The sequence below is a fragment of the Zophobas morio genome, unplaced genomic scaffold (genome assembly GCF_036711695.1).
Source record: "Zophobas morio isolate AGI-343-1 ecotype UQ-CSIRO unplaced genomic scaffold, CSIRO_AGI_Zmor_V1 ptg000033l, whole genome shotgun sequence".
In the NCBI taxonomy this organism is placed as follows: Eukaryota; Metazoa; Arthropoda; class Insecta; order Coleoptera; family Tenebrionidae; genus Zophobas; species Zophobas morio.
In genome coordinates this window covers 779,071-792,867 of record NW_026972138.1, presented here as the reverse complement: position 1 = coordinate 792,867, position 13,797 = coordinate 779,071, and the positions used below count along the sequence as shown (strand labels likewise).

Genomic DNA, 13,797 nt, shown 5'->3' with positions numbered 1-13,797 from the left:
TTAAATTGACAACGCGCAAGTCTGCCAACTGCGCCTGCGCGAACCGAAAAACCCTGGTGCCCTAACCTAGTTATCAATGTAAATTTTAAAGAAAAAAAAACTCGAAGGGGGCTCAAGTGGAATGTCCAAGGCGGCCAAACCCGTTCTGAGCTTGAAACACGTAAGAATTTGCACCCCGGGTCTCTCGGGACCAAAATTTCTTTGTTCCAGTTCATTCTCAAACAAGAGGTTAAGAGTTTGTATAGGAGGATTTTCAGGGCTATCAGGCAAGTTCCGGACGCCGGACACCGACAAGAACTGAAAGAATGGGCACGACGTGATTTTCGCACGAATTCGCACCACACAGACGAAACCTCCATAAAAATGTACATAAAGTACGGAGAAAGGTGCCTGCGAGAGTTAGAAAACACGATAAATCTATCCAAATAGTGTTACTCGTTGTCGTTTTTTAAATAAAACACGATTCGAAAACTATTCATTTATTAAATCAACATAACCTAACAACTTTATCACAATGTTAAAGAACACACGTTATAAACATACAAAACCTCTAATACATCACGACTTTTGTACTTAGTACTTAAGCTTAGCCCAAATAACAACTGTGCAATGAATCAGCAGCAAAAACGTGAAAGATGCGGTCACAATTGCAGAAATAACCTTAATATGCGTAGTCCTTAAATGATTAGAAAACAAAATGTGCAACAAGGTGTTAGTTATGTGTTGTCCGTCCATAAAAATACACGGCAAGATATTAACGATTGCCAACCCCATGGAAAACATGACCAGATAACCGAGGAACTTCGTCGTCATATCCGGAACCTCGGTCCTCAAAAACCCGTATTTAGGTACGTACGAAGAAACCATCACAGTCTTCACTAAGTCATACACAGGACCTATGTAAATCACATCTATTTGTCCTAATCGTTTGATCCTGAACAAATTCGTGTTGTTCGTCAACACGGGTCTAAAACAGAAGGTGTCTTTGGGACATAAGTGGGGGTCAGCTGTACAAAAATTCGTCGATACTTCTATCACAGCCCGGCCTGGGAGACACGCGTACGGTGGCAGTTCCAAAATGCTATCTTTACTGTCTAAATACTCGAAACAGAGTTTACCTTTATTGTCAGAGTGGCAGCAACTTACGATTCCGTTTTCTAGGTGTTTCAAGTGGACGCTTTCGTCCATGTTGTGGACGACGTCAGCTTCGATACAGAACGCTGGTTTGGTTAGTTTAAGCGTGGTGAGGCAGCGGTACCAGGACTCCACGTCTTGGACATCGCACTCGTTTATTCGTAGGATTTTGTCGCCGACGTGCAGCCCCCTGTCGCCCACGATCGGTGACTTGTCTTCGATATGTGACACCACGATTCCGTTTCCGTGCAGGAAAAGTGGCGAGAAAAGCGACGGAAGCGAAGTGTAAAGTAAATACGCTAAGAGAGCGATGAGTAAATTGTGCCAGACGCCTGCACATAAAATCTTAAGTCTCTTCCAAGGGTTCAAAGAGAATAGTTTATCAGAGCTGATGTTTACGTACGCTACAGGCAGAATAAAAAGAACGTTAGCACCGACGTTGATGACATGCACGTCTTCTTGGACAGAGGCTAAAGCGTGGCCTAATTCGTGTAAAATAGAACTTAGAAGTAAAGTAATACTGTAGTAACCGATCTCAGAAGCTGGGAGATTGACTCCAGGCACGACTGGTTGGATCATGTTCTCTTCGTTTGTTGCGTAAGACGAGAAGTTTTGGAAAAACGCTGTTAACAATAAATATATAGCGGCAGGAAGCAGGAGGAGACTGGAGCATAACCCTAAATTAAACCAGAGATTCAAAAACGTGCTGGGGCCACTTCCCCATTTGTATAATAGCTTGTTGAAGGCGCTGGTTGTCCAGGTGAACTGGAAGATTTTGATCTCCAGGCCTGTGCCCTTGAGGAACTGAATATACGCATAGTGGGAGCACGACTGAAAAATTTGACTGAGTTGAAAGTCGAAGGGCGGAATTTTTTACCTTAAAGAATCTGTCCATAAAAAACGCCCATAAGTAGATTGCCGCGATTATGATCAGTCCCACTAGAATTTCCATGACTTCTAACACATGGTTATTTTCGGAGTTGTATTAATTTTATTTGTTTATAAAAAGGAGTGGAATTCAATTTATTAGGTACATAACCTTATTTTTGACATATTGACATTGACAGATGATAAATGGATGCACTGCTGCCGGATTGTTAGCTATCGTCGGTAGACATCGGACTAAATCAAAAATTGACGACAAAAACAGGGTAAAAAATGTCAAACGGTTACAAAAAATGACGACAAAAATATGACTTTTATTAAAAAGCAAAAAAAATGAGGAACTTTAACAAATATCGGCAATCTGGCAGCCTGGCACTATCACAACTTGACGGATCCTTTACAAGTGCACCAACAAAACACCCCAAAAGTAACCACATTTTCAATTCATTCGGTGATCCCTAAACAGTAGCTAGAGGTAATTTGTAAGAAAAATCCACAATGGAGCAGCCGGAATCCGAAACCAACAACGAACTGGGAGACAAAAAGTCGTACGCCGGAATCCCCGAGGCCGAGTTTGTCGTAAGTCCCGTAAAACCCGCACAATCACATGCTTCCTCGAATCAACCCGACATAACCTCACTTCGCACCTTATGATTCTTAAAATTCCAGGAAGACGTGGACGCTTACATGGGACGTCCGGAAAACAACAAAAACGTCGACGAAGTGTTGAAAAAGCTAGACAACCAACATGCCAAATACAAATTCATGGAATATAACCTTCTTTCGAAGAAGAAGCGCCTGCAGAACCAAGTACCAGAACTGAAGCGTTCCCTGACCATGATCGAGAAATTAGAGGAGCAGAAGAAGGAGTTCGAGACGCAGTTTTTGCTCAGTGAGCAGGTTTTCGCGAAGGCGAAGATTCCGCCTACGGAGACGGTTTTCTTGTGGCTGGGTGCAAACGTCATGTTAGAATATAGTTTGAAAGATGCTCAAGACCTTCTCACGCAGAACATTGCTGCCGCGTCGAGGAATTTAAATTACGTCGAACATGATTTAGACTTTTTAAGGTAGGAGTGGGGGTAGTGTGGTTGTGGGTTTATCTTTTTTGGTTGTAGGGATCAGTTTACAACAACTGAGGTGAATATGGCTAGAGTTTTCAACTGGGACGTTAAGAGGAGGCAGGCTGCCAAAGCCGCGGCTAAGTGAACTCGGGATTTGAGTAACCATCGCACCACGTTTATTTAACTCATATCATTAAGAAAAGTCCTACAATCTTGCTTATGGTGTAACTCGTCCAATTTGCAAACACTTTAATGTTTGATATTTTTATGAAAAGATGAAATTTCGGAGCTTGCACTTTTTTCTGCAAGTGTTTCATTGTCGGCTAACTATTGCTTGAAATTTAGAATTAGCATTTACTTGATTTGTTTTAACCATGTTCTCATAAGGAATCTGAATAAAGTAATTTATTAATGAAACAGTTTTAATGTTCCAATATCCACTTTGATAAACAATAAACAGAACAGTTACAGGTATAAGTATTACAAGGAGTAGTAAATTTCGCCCCACGTCGCGCTAAAATGGCGGCTTTGTCTGATAAACTATAAAATGACTCTGTAAACAGACGACATAAAAAGAGAACGTCTTCGAACAGCGATTATTCTATCTACTTTAAGGCAACGCCTGGCGCTCCAGGCAGACATTTCTGTTTTTAAAAATAAAACTGGCTGAGATCAAGTTACAAACAACGATAAGTCTCAACTGAAAGTCATCTCATAACAAAAGCATAATAAACTAAAAACCGCTTTATAATGAACAAAAATAAAACTCTAAAAGTATTAGTATGATAAAAACAGTGTGTAAAAGCCGGAGGCGTTACTCGGGATTTCCTGCTGCCGGTTGCTCTCCCTCCCCTTGGTCTTCTGTCCCCGGCACGCCGCCATCGCCTTCTACTATCGGATCCACTGGAGTCCCATCATCAATTAACGCCTCCCCTTCAACGTCACCCTCGGGCGGCGGTTCAGTGGCGGCCCTGAGCTCTCCCACTTCCAGCGTCAGGTTATCAATTCGGGTCTGGAACTCCTCCAATCGACCTTTCATCTGCGAGTACGTCTCGAGTCCCGCTTGCATGGCCAACCGATCTCGAATGTATCTACAATCTCATCAATTAATTACGCAAACGCAAAACGATTCTCGAACGTCTACTCTAAAGCATCTTCTGGCTTCTCGGGTTCCTCGTACAAGTTCACCAGCACCTTGGTCAAGGCGTCCATGACTCCTCCTTTCTCCAAGTACTTGCGGAACTCTTCGCGCTTTCCTTCGGACGGCTGCACAAAATGTAAGGTTATAGGAGTCGCACAAGGGGGCACTATTTTACCTTAAACGTTGGATTCGACATTGCGGCGAAGGGTTGCTACTAATGAACGTGTATTTATTTGTATAATTAGGAATCACAAGATTTGGACGAATTTATGACACGCTTATGCCAAGGTAGCAGATTTCTTGCAAAAAGTGACACTGGCTGCTGCGAAATGACAAACAAGCGATGTTCAATACACGCCAGGACGAATCGATCGGGAAATGTGGGAAAATTGTAAAATAAACGCGGAAAACACCGTTTTTACAAACTAACTGAAATTCAAAGTAATTTCGGTAATTCGGATTATGCGCGTTGTTAGGTTGGCAACTTGGCACCTGATTGGCTACGAGCCGTCATGTCATTGTGCAGCGGAAAATTTAAAAAATGGCCAGGGGTGACATTTTTAGCAAATATTCCTAATAAAAGTTTGATACTACACGGTAAAAAAAAGTTTAAATTATTGAACGTCTGCAATTACGTTGATTTAAAAATGTAGATTTAGATAAGAAGATAAAGTCAGTCCGGTTCTGATAAAAATATTTTCCCTAGTGAACAATGCAAACAATTTTACTTACTTTTAAAATAGTAAAGTGAAAGTTTATTTATGATTTATGTAATATCGTTTGATTTTTATTTTTTTTTTTTTTTTGTTACAGGTTTCTTTATAGCGCACTCTGACAGCTGTCAAACATGAACGTCATTAAATTTGTCCTCGATTAACCAACAATGTAGTTAACTGCAACCAAAATCCTTTGTTTTTCAACATTACAACACCGCAAAGTTGTGTAAGTTTGCCAAAAATGCGCCACAAAACCGCCAGTAATTTTTATTTGGTTAGAACATGACAAAAATCACGGAGGTGAGTCAGGACTCCTCGAGCAGCTTCGGGGACACCACCGAGGAGACCCGCGTCCGCAAATTCGCCAAACATATGCTCAAAAGCTCCCTTTTCATCGGAACTTTCCTAGAGAAGCGATTCGTGGAGCCTTTGAACGCCTACCGGGACGTGATAAAGGTCGCAGATGATGAAAGCGACTTCATCGAAAACCTGAAGGCTGTGAAGAAACGATGCGCGCGATTTTTTTTTAAAGACGTGTGGATCGGCATCACCGAGCCGTCGACCATCGGGGCGCCGGCTGGCTATAACTTGTGGGTGACTTTGGACGAGGAGGTTTTCGGGAGTTACTGGTACAAGATAAAAAATGTAGAATTTCGTCCCAACGAAGTTAGGGTTAAAGTCGAGGTCGTACGACCCGTGTCTAGGGAAAAAACGCCCGTTCATAACATCACGCCGCAACAGATTCTCGAGGACGTGTCTCACAGTGATATTAAAGGGTTGGGGCTCAAGCTAAATAATTTTTTTAAGGAGAGGTTTAGTGATTTTTTTACGGAAACGGTGACGTGGGAAAATATTAAACAGACAGCGATTTTTTTGTTTCTTCTAGTGTCTGCTCTTGTTACGTTCTTCGTACATGCAATTCAGTATTTACTTGATTATGTTTTGAAGTTGGTGCATGAAATGTCGGGTTTTGTTAAAGTTTGCAGTCCCATTATTATCAGCTTTATGAAGCTGATAATGAATACAATTAATGGGTTTTATACGTTAATTGCGATTATGTGGCGAGATAGGTCACCGCCGAAGGTGAACCAAAACGTTTATCAGATTTCCCCTTTTGAGGCTCCATATTATGGGAATATGAGAGCTCTTCCATATCAGAGTGGAGATTTTGCTAGAGCTAGAGGTAACAGGAATTACAGATCTTCCGTTAAAATAACGCCGTTAGATTAAACATGTGTGTATTGTTGGGCACTAAACCGTTGTAGATAAGCTTTTTGTGTATTTATTTGGCGTTTTTTTTGCGTAGTGGTATTTCGTAGGAAAAAGCTTGGTCTGGAACTTCCTTCAAACTACACAGAACTGAAATTGAGCAATAGGTATCAATTTATTTGTATATTTGTAAGATTAAATATTTAAAAGGTGAAAGTATGAATATTCATATTGTATTTTTTATAAATGAGACTATGCACATGGTGAAAGCAATAAAATTATGACTAAATCGCTTTATTTTTTTACAAAGAATTTTGCTGTTAATTTAGGAATATACAAAAATCCCCTTACTTTCAAAAATATGGCTAATTTCGTTAGTCTCCACGAGATGTCTAATTGTATACAACCAGTAATACACGATGCCATTTTGTGTATAAATAAAACGGCTGTTATTTCGATATTCACAAAACACTGAGCCTGTAATTGATATTTTTGATTGTATATTTCTTCAGTTTGAGATAGGTTATTCCACTAGAATACAGAGTCATTATATTTTGTTTTTTTTTTTTTAATATACATAGCCATCTTTTCACAACAAGAAACTTAAAATACAGTTAAAATCGTACATTCTTACAAGGAAATATGGATTTTGGAATTATGGGGCGGAGCCTAATTCCAAAATCGATATTTACTTATACAAATTTTCCATTTTAAACATGTTTTAAGGTTCTGGTTGTGAAAAGAAGTCTACAGATATTAAAACAAAAAGGCAAAATGTCAGCCCGCCCACCCGCCCTATCTCAATTGTAATGAATTGTTATTCGCCGACAACCAAGGGGGCGGAGCTTAACTGCAAAATACTTATTTCTTTGCGAGAAATTAAAAACATGTTTTTAACTATCGTGTTGTTCAAAGAATACTTTGTAAATTAAGAAAAAAGGCAAAATATAATCCACTCCGCCCACCCCATCTCAATTGTGATGATCTTTTTTATTCTTAGAAATTTAAAACACGTTTGAAATGGTAATTTTTTGTAGGAAAGTATGGATTTTGCAATTAAGCTCCGCCCTTAGTTTGTCAACGAACGAAAACTCCATTACTATTTAGAGCAAGGCAAGTATGGGTGGAGCTTAATCTTTTGGTTTAATTTTTTCTTAATATACATAGTATTTGTTTACCAACACGATATTCAAAAACATTTTTTTAATTTCTCGTAGAGAAATAAGGATTTTGCAGTTAAGCTTCGCTCCCTTGGTAGACGACGAATAAAAAAAAATCATCAGAAATGAGATAGGGCGGGTGGGCGGGGCTAATATTTTGCTTTTTTTCTTAATACGCGTAGCCATCTTTTCACAACAAGAAACTTAAAATATGGTTAAAATCGTACATTTTTACCAAGGCAACATGGATTTTTGCAATTATGGGGGAGGGAGCGTAATTGCAAAATTGATATTTCGTTATACACATTTTCCATTTTAAACGTGTTTTAAGTTTCTTGTTGCGAAAAGAAATCTACACATATGAAAACAAAAAGGCAAAATGTGAGCCCGCCCACCCGCCCTGTCTCAATTGTAATGATTTTTTCTTATTCGCCGAGAACCAAGAGGGCGGAGCTTAACTGCAAAATACTTATTTCTTTACAAGAAATTAAAACCATGTTTTTAAGTATCGTGTTATTCAAAGAAATAAATTAAGAAAAAAGACGAAATATAATCCCCCCCCGCACCCTCCCCATCTCAATTGTGATGATCTATTTTATTCTTAGAAATTTAAAACACGTTTGAAATGGTAATTTTTTGTAGGGAAGTATGGATTTTGCAATTAGACTCCGCCCCTAGTTTGTCAATGAACGAAAACTCCATTACTATTTAGAGCAAGGCAAGTATGGGTGGAGCTTAATCTTTTGGTTTAATTTTTTCTTAATATACATAGTATTTTTTTACCAACACGATTATCAAAAACATTTTTTTAATTTCTCGTAGAGAAATAAGGATTTTGCAGTTAAGCTTCGCTCCCTTGGTAGACGACGAATAAAAAAAATCATCAGAAATGAGATAGGGCGGGTGGGCGGAGCTAATATTTTGCTTTTTTTCTTAATACGCGTAGCCATCTTTTCACAACAAGAAACTTAAAATATGGTTAAAATCGTACATTTTTACCAAGGCAACATGGATTTTTGCAATTATGGGGGAGGGAGCGTAATTGCAAAATTGATATTTCGTTATACACATTTTCCATTTTAAACGTGTTTTAAGTTTCTTGTCGCGAAAAGAAGTCTACACATATGAAAACAAAAAGGCAAAATGTGAGCCCGCCCGCCCGCTCTGTCTTAATTGTAATGATTTTTTCTTATTCGCCGAGAACCAAGAGGGCGGAGCTTAACTGCAAAATACTTATTTCTGTACAAGAAATTAAAAACATGTTTTTAACTATCGTGTTGTTCAAAGAACACTATGTAAATTAAGAAAAAAGGCAAAATATAATCCCCCCCACCCACCCCATCTCAATTGTGATGATCTATTTTATTCTTAGAAATTTAAAACACGTTTGAAATGGTAATTTTTTGTAGGGAAGTATGGATTTTGCAATTAGACTCCGCCCCTAGTTTGTCAATGAACGAAAACTCCATTACTATTTAGATCAAGGCAAGTGTGGGTGGGCTTTAATTTTTTCTTAATATACATAGTATTTTTTTAACAACACGATACTCAAAAACATTTTTTAATTTCTCGTAGAGAAATAAGGATTTTGCAGTTAACCTCCGCCACCTTGGTAGACGACGAATAAAAAAATCATCAGATTTGAGATAGGGCGGGTGGGCGGGGCTAATATTTTGCCTTTTTGTTTTCTTAATATACGTAGCTATCTTTTCACAACAAGAAACTTAAAATATGGTTACATTGGTACATTTTTACAAGGAAATATGGATTTTACAATTATGGGTGGAACCTAATTGCAAAAGCGATATTTCCTTATATAAATTTTCCATTTTAAACATATTTTAAGTTTCTTCTTGTGAAAAGAAGTCTACACATTAAAAAAAAAGGCAAAATGTAAATTGTATACCAGATTAAATACAGAGTGCTTATTTTTATTTACGCCTGAATACTGTCACGTAGGCAACACACTATACGCAAGCCAAGTAATTTTATTAATCTTTAAATTGACAAGTAACAACGCAAAAATCACACAAATGTTTTATAATTAATGATTACCCACTTGTTTACAATAATAATTATACCAATCATTTAAAATTACTTTTATTAGTGATTTTTGATATTTTTGTTTAGTGTAACGTTGGTTGCGTGGACAACTGTCAACAATGTCATTTGTCACATTCCGCAATCGGCAAACACCACCAAAAGGTGTGGGAGGTGTGGGGTGACAAATTAAAAGTTTTCATTAATTAAATCATTTCGTATTACAATGGCCGATTTCAAAGTGGTTACGCCGGATTTTCTAAAAGTCTACATCTCCACTTCAAAGGATGATATATCATTTAACGAGAAACGTTTCCCCAAGGATCTAACCATATCGGATCTAAAAGTAAACAGCGCATTAATTTTTGAACAAACCAATTGGGTTGATGTTTTTTTTCAGGCAAAGCTGGAGCTAATCACAGGCGGTAATTGCAATACCATGCAAGTAGAAGCTTATGACAAAGATAACAAACACATCTGCTCCCTGTCAAATAACGAGGCCCTTCTGGGTTCGTACCCACTGGATGATGGAATGAGATTGCACGTCGTCGATAAATTTAGCATCAGAAACGAGTTAGACTTTGGCGACGTGCAAAAATTCGAATACTCTGAAGAAGAATATTCCAAGAAAACTGACTCTGTGAGGGCGTTTTTATTAAAGAACAAAATGGGTCAATATAATGAAGAGAATATCAAAAAGAAAGAAAAGCAACTAGCTGAAGAAAAACAGCTAGCTGAAAGTACTCCGATTGGTTCTAGGTGTAAAGTAACAGTTTCTAATGCTCCGTGTAGACTGGGGACGGTGATGTACACGGGAGCCGTGGAAACACTCCCTGGGTATTGGGTGGGAGTTAAGTATGATGAACCTTTGGGAAAAAACAATGGAACGTGAGTGATCACTAATTTTTGACTAAAATTACTCAAAATGTTTCAGATTTAAAGGAAAGACGTATTTCGAATGCGCGAATAATTACGGCGCTTTTGTGAAGCCCCACAACGTGGAATGTGGCGATTTTCCTGAAGAAGATTATGATTTAAACGAAGAAATATGATTGGGCTTTGCTTTACCTTGAAAAGATTCATTCCAGCCTAGACACTACTAATTTGACTAATTCTTCATATCTGTTATTTATTGATAAATTTAACTTTTTTTTTTATAAAATTAAAAATCTAGAGCACGACAATGTCCTTAGAACTTCCTCCTCTTCAGAATGTCTGGTTTCCAGTTGATGGGATGGCTGTCTTCAGTCGCCGTGTCGTCTTCTTTGTAAATTTTAATAGTCTTGTCGGCTTCAGTTGTGATTAATCTTGAACCAGAGTTGTCAAAAATCATTGAAAATATTCCGGCTTCACTGTCCATGGATCCAGGTTGCACAGGAGCCTGGAAATTAAATATGTACCAGCAGAAGATACACAATATTGACAAATATACCTGTAACCTTTGGAAATTGTAGCCGGTTCTCCAGTCCCAGAAATGCAGTGTACCGTTGTCGCCCCCTGACACCAGAACGCCTTCCGCGTTCACCGCCAAACAATTCACTATAGCATTGTGCCCGGACAAATTCTGGATAAACTTGCCATCTGGGCACTTCCACTGCTTTATGTTATCAGGAGACCCGGACGCAAACATGTTCCTAGAAAAACACATTAGCGAAAAATCAACAAAAACCACGACGAACTCACAAAGTTGGGTGAAAAATAACATCCCTGACACTTTTTTTGTGGTTGGTGAGAGTACAAATGGATTTTCCGGCCGCCAAGTCCCACAACCGGATTGTGGTATCGTGGGAGCCTGTAATAACTTGTGGTTCTGACGCTTGTGCGATCACACTTGCCACGGTGTGCGTGTGACCCGTCAAAGTGTGCACGTTTGCTTTAGTCCTCATATCCCAGACTCTCGCCGTGGAATCGCGCCCTGCCGTCAATAAAACGTCAATAGTAGGATGAAGCGCTAACGAGTACACCGCTGATAAGTGTCCATGGTAATGCCGGATGACTTTGTTATACTCCAAATCCCAACACTTCACCTGTCTGTCTTCGCCGCAACTGAACAAATACGGGTGTCTGTTACTCACAGCTAACCCTCTGACCGTACTCACGTGCCCGGTTAAAGACACTTTCAACTGTCCACTCCCAAGGTCCCAGATTTTTATAATTCGATCTGCCGCTCCTGTAGCAAACCACTGCAACCAAAACAATTATTTGCGATTTTAACAAGTTGAAATCGTACCTCGTTGCCTGGCTCCACTGCCACACACCTCACCCACCCCAAATGGCCCGCAATCACCCGGAACAGCTTCCACGGCGGGTGCCACTTGGGTTTCGGCATCGTGGGGACCTTCTTGACGATGTTGGCCAGTTGATTCTGGGTATTATTTTGTACTGCACGAGTCATGAGACTGGTGTCGGTGTAAGGCACCACCGCGCTTTCGTTACTAACGGTGGAATTTTCGGTTCGAGTCCCTGGTGGTGGCGGATTCGGGCCGGCTTCAGCCTCTCGCAGGTGCTTCATAGCTTGCATTTTTTTCACGTCGTCGAAGACGAGTCCGTAGAGGTCTCGGGCTTTCACGGCTTTTCGGAGATTATCGCTGAAAGAAATTTGTAACGGGGGGATAAATGGGGGTTAAAACTTACGCTTTGTCGTCCACTGGGGGCAGGATGCCCTGGTTTGAAAGGAACATGTCGTGGGAGCGTTTTAGGGAGCGGAACACTAAAGTGTGCACGGAGTGCCTCTGGACGTCTTCGGACATTTTTGCAGCAATGTTTTTTCACTTAAATTACGTTCCGGCGAGTTAAATAAATCTGAACATAACCTCAAATAAACGTCACTTTTTGTGTTTGGTTTGTGACAGAATAATACATGTTTGACAGTCAAGTCAAGAGGAAGTGGCGAAAGTGCCGCTACCGGTAAAAATCCATTTTACAACTTTACCGAAGACTTTTTTAAAAGTCTAGAAAATAATTTGTAAACTCAGGTTACTCAAAAATATTACGGAGACAGACTTTGTTTGGAAATGGATTTGGCAAAAGGACACAATAATTTAGCAAATATATCCATCCAACAGAATGAAAGTGAATAGAATGTCGGGCTACAGAATTATGTAAAACATGATTGACTAACATATGTCACTAAAAGCGTTGCACTTTAATCACAAATTAAACAGCAGTCAAAATATAGATAAAGAGTACACACGCATTAAAATACTTTATTGAAATTCATATCACAGTACAAATGTTTGTAAAAGTAGGTATATCATAAACACTGATTCGAATATTTGTATTACGAAATTACGATAAAAACAATACAACAACCTCGCGAACACGTATTTAATTAGCAGAAGCCGGATTTCGTATTCCAATACACATTAAGAGGGATTCTATAAAATAAAAAAACCCACACACAACTATGAGAAATGACGATCGCAACTGCATGGTCGTTTCAAAAGATTTTACTTTATCGTGTCGCTGAAAGCGCGTCGATTGACCCCACGATGACCACATGGTAGTTGCTCCAATCGTAAAAAATAAAACTGCCGCTGACGCATTTAATATTATCTGTAAAAAATATTATGACATGTTGCACTATTATAGTAGCATGAAATGTGCTTACTGAAACGACGGGTTTTCTTTCTACGTTCACGTTCAACAATATGAACAAAAGTGGATAAATTGTGAGCCCACCAAGAGCAATGTATTTTAACATGTCCAGAATTTCATTTTCTGTTACTCGCATGCTGTAAGCAAACAGCATTAGAGAACACAAAGACAGAATCTGAAACGAAACGGGAAAGTTAGCATTTATTTGGTCGGGAGGGAGTATCACTTTCTAACATTTTGTATGCAGTTTGCAAAATGACGCTTTTGACTAAAGAGCAGAACGAACGGGTTGCAATTGGCCTTAATTAAAATAACTTAGAAAAGAGAATACTAATATCTTGCTTCGAAGTGAAAACGTTGGGAATACAAAGAAGCGCGGAACTCGAATCAAACAACTCATCTGAAATTCTTACGAGCCAACTTACCAGTTCGACAGTTTTAAAAATCAGATACTTCCGTTGGACGGTTTGATTATCCGGGGGCACGCTCTCCGTGCTGACCAAGAAATAAATCCGACTCTCTCTGACGTGTTCCTTCACCGGAATGGCCATGTTAACACCAAACAACGGCATCTTTAGCTCAACTCGACACAAAAACACCTCACTACCCGACTGTCCGATTTTTGAAAGTGCATTTGATTTTGCACGTGATAAGATAAGCTATCTGGGCCAAAATACACACAGTTTTACGTGCTCGGGGGCATTCGAGCATCGATTTTGATTAGTCATCTGAACAATGGGAGACTGTATGTTGCCCGATAACGATCACGAAATAAATTCATTCTGCGTTCGTCATAATCGAAATTAAACTGGGCAGTATTTCGGAACGTAGGTGCACGTTATCGGTTTTTGCAA

The 13,797-nt window shown here is 39.3% G+C and overlaps 9 protein-coding genes across 9 annotated transcripts in view; 4 read left to right on the top strand and 5 right to left on the bottom strand.

Moving 5' to 3' along the window:
- The window catches only part of LOC135139789 (U-Asilidin(12)-Dg3b-like), a 134,005-nt gene that overhangs the window by 74,411 nt on the left and 45,797 nt on the right, over nt 1–13,797 (bottom strand). The window lies entirely within an intron of this gene.
- Nucleotides 6–474, top strand: LOC135139714 (LYR motif-containing protein 2). Its single transcript, XM_064070019.1, has 2 exons — nt 6–160; nt 211–474. Exons 1-2 carry the CDS (start codon nt 122–124, stop codon nt 427–429), a joined length of 258 nt encoding a protein of 85 aa, XP_063926089.1. The 5' UTR covers nt 6–121; the 3' UTR covers nt 430–474.
- On the bottom strand, nt 464–2,362 carry LOC135139710 (membrane-bound transcription factor site-2 protease). Its single transcript, XM_064070015.1, has 2 exons — nt 2,012–2,362; nt 464–1,965 (listed from the first exon to the last, which is right to left on the bottom strand). The coding sequence occupies exons 1-2, from the start codon at nt 2,084–2,086 to the stop codon at nt 574–576; spliced, it is 1,467 nt and encodes a 488-aa protein (XP_063926085.1). The 5' UTR covers nt 2,087–2,362; the 3' UTR covers nt 464–573.
- Nucleotides 2,435–3,497, top strand: LOC135139712 (prefoldin subunit 3-like). Its single transcript, XM_064070017.1, has 3 exons — nt 2,435–2,598; nt 2,689–3,086; nt 3,135–3,497. The coding sequence occupies exons 1-3, from the start codon at nt 2,518–2,520 to the stop codon at nt 3,223–3,225; spliced, it is 570 nt and encodes a 189-aa protein (XP_063926087.1). The 5' UTR covers nt 2,435–2,517; the 3' UTR covers nt 3,226–3,497.
- LOC135139713 (c-Myc-binding protein homolog) lies at nt 3,471–4,718 on the bottom strand. The gene is made up of 3 exons (XM_064070018.1): nt 4,397–4,718; nt 4,225–4,346; nt 3,471–4,171 (listed from the first exon to the last, which is right to left on the bottom strand). The coding sequence occupies exons 1-3, from the start codon at nt 4,415–4,417 to the stop codon at nt 3,895–3,897; spliced, it is 420 nt and encodes a 139-aa protein (XP_063926088.1). The 5' UTR covers nt 4,418–4,718; the 3' UTR covers nt 3,471–3,894.
- On the top strand, nt 5,030–6,435 carry LOC135139785 (uncharacterized). The gene is made up of 2 exons (XM_064070120.1): nt 5,030–5,163; nt 5,217–6,435. Exon 2 carries the CDS (start codon nt 5,220–5,222, stop codon nt 6,165–6,167), a length of 948 nt encoding a protein of 315 aa, XP_063926190.1. The 5' UTR covers nt 5,030–5,163; nt 5,217–5,219; the 3' UTR covers nt 6,168–6,435.
- Nucleotides 9,484–10,530, top strand: LOC135139795 (tubulin-folding cofactor B). The gene is made up of 3 exons (XM_064070133.1): nt 9,484–9,692; nt 9,747–10,234; nt 10,281–10,530. Exons 1-3 carry the CDS (start codon nt 9,573–9,575, stop codon nt 10,396–10,398), a joined length of 726 nt encoding a protein of 241 aa, XP_063926203.1. The 5' UTR covers nt 9,484–9,572; the 3' UTR covers nt 10,399–10,530.
- LOC135139793 (pleiotropic regulator 1) lies at nt 10,459–12,258 on the bottom strand. Its single transcript, XM_064070130.1, has 5 exons — nt 11,981–12,258; nt 11,577–11,934; nt 11,030–11,529; nt 10,779–10,980; nt 10,459–10,727 (listed from the first exon to the last, which is right to left on the bottom strand). Exons 1-5 carry the CDS (start codon nt 12,094–12,096, stop codon nt 10,536–10,538), a joined length of 1,368 nt encoding a protein of 455 aa, XP_063926200.1. The 5' UTR covers nt 12,097–12,258; the 3' UTR covers nt 10,459–10,535.
- Nucleotides 12,541–13,764, bottom strand: LOC135139796 (uncharacterized). Its single transcript, XM_064070134.1, has 3 exons — nt 13,369–13,764; nt 12,957–13,118; nt 12,541–12,901 (listed from the first exon to the last, which is right to left on the bottom strand). Exons 1-3 carry the CDS (start codon nt 13,513–13,515, stop codon nt 12,674–12,676), a joined length of 537 nt encoding a protein of 178 aa, XP_063926204.1. The 5' UTR covers nt 13,516–13,764; the 3' UTR covers nt 12,541–12,673.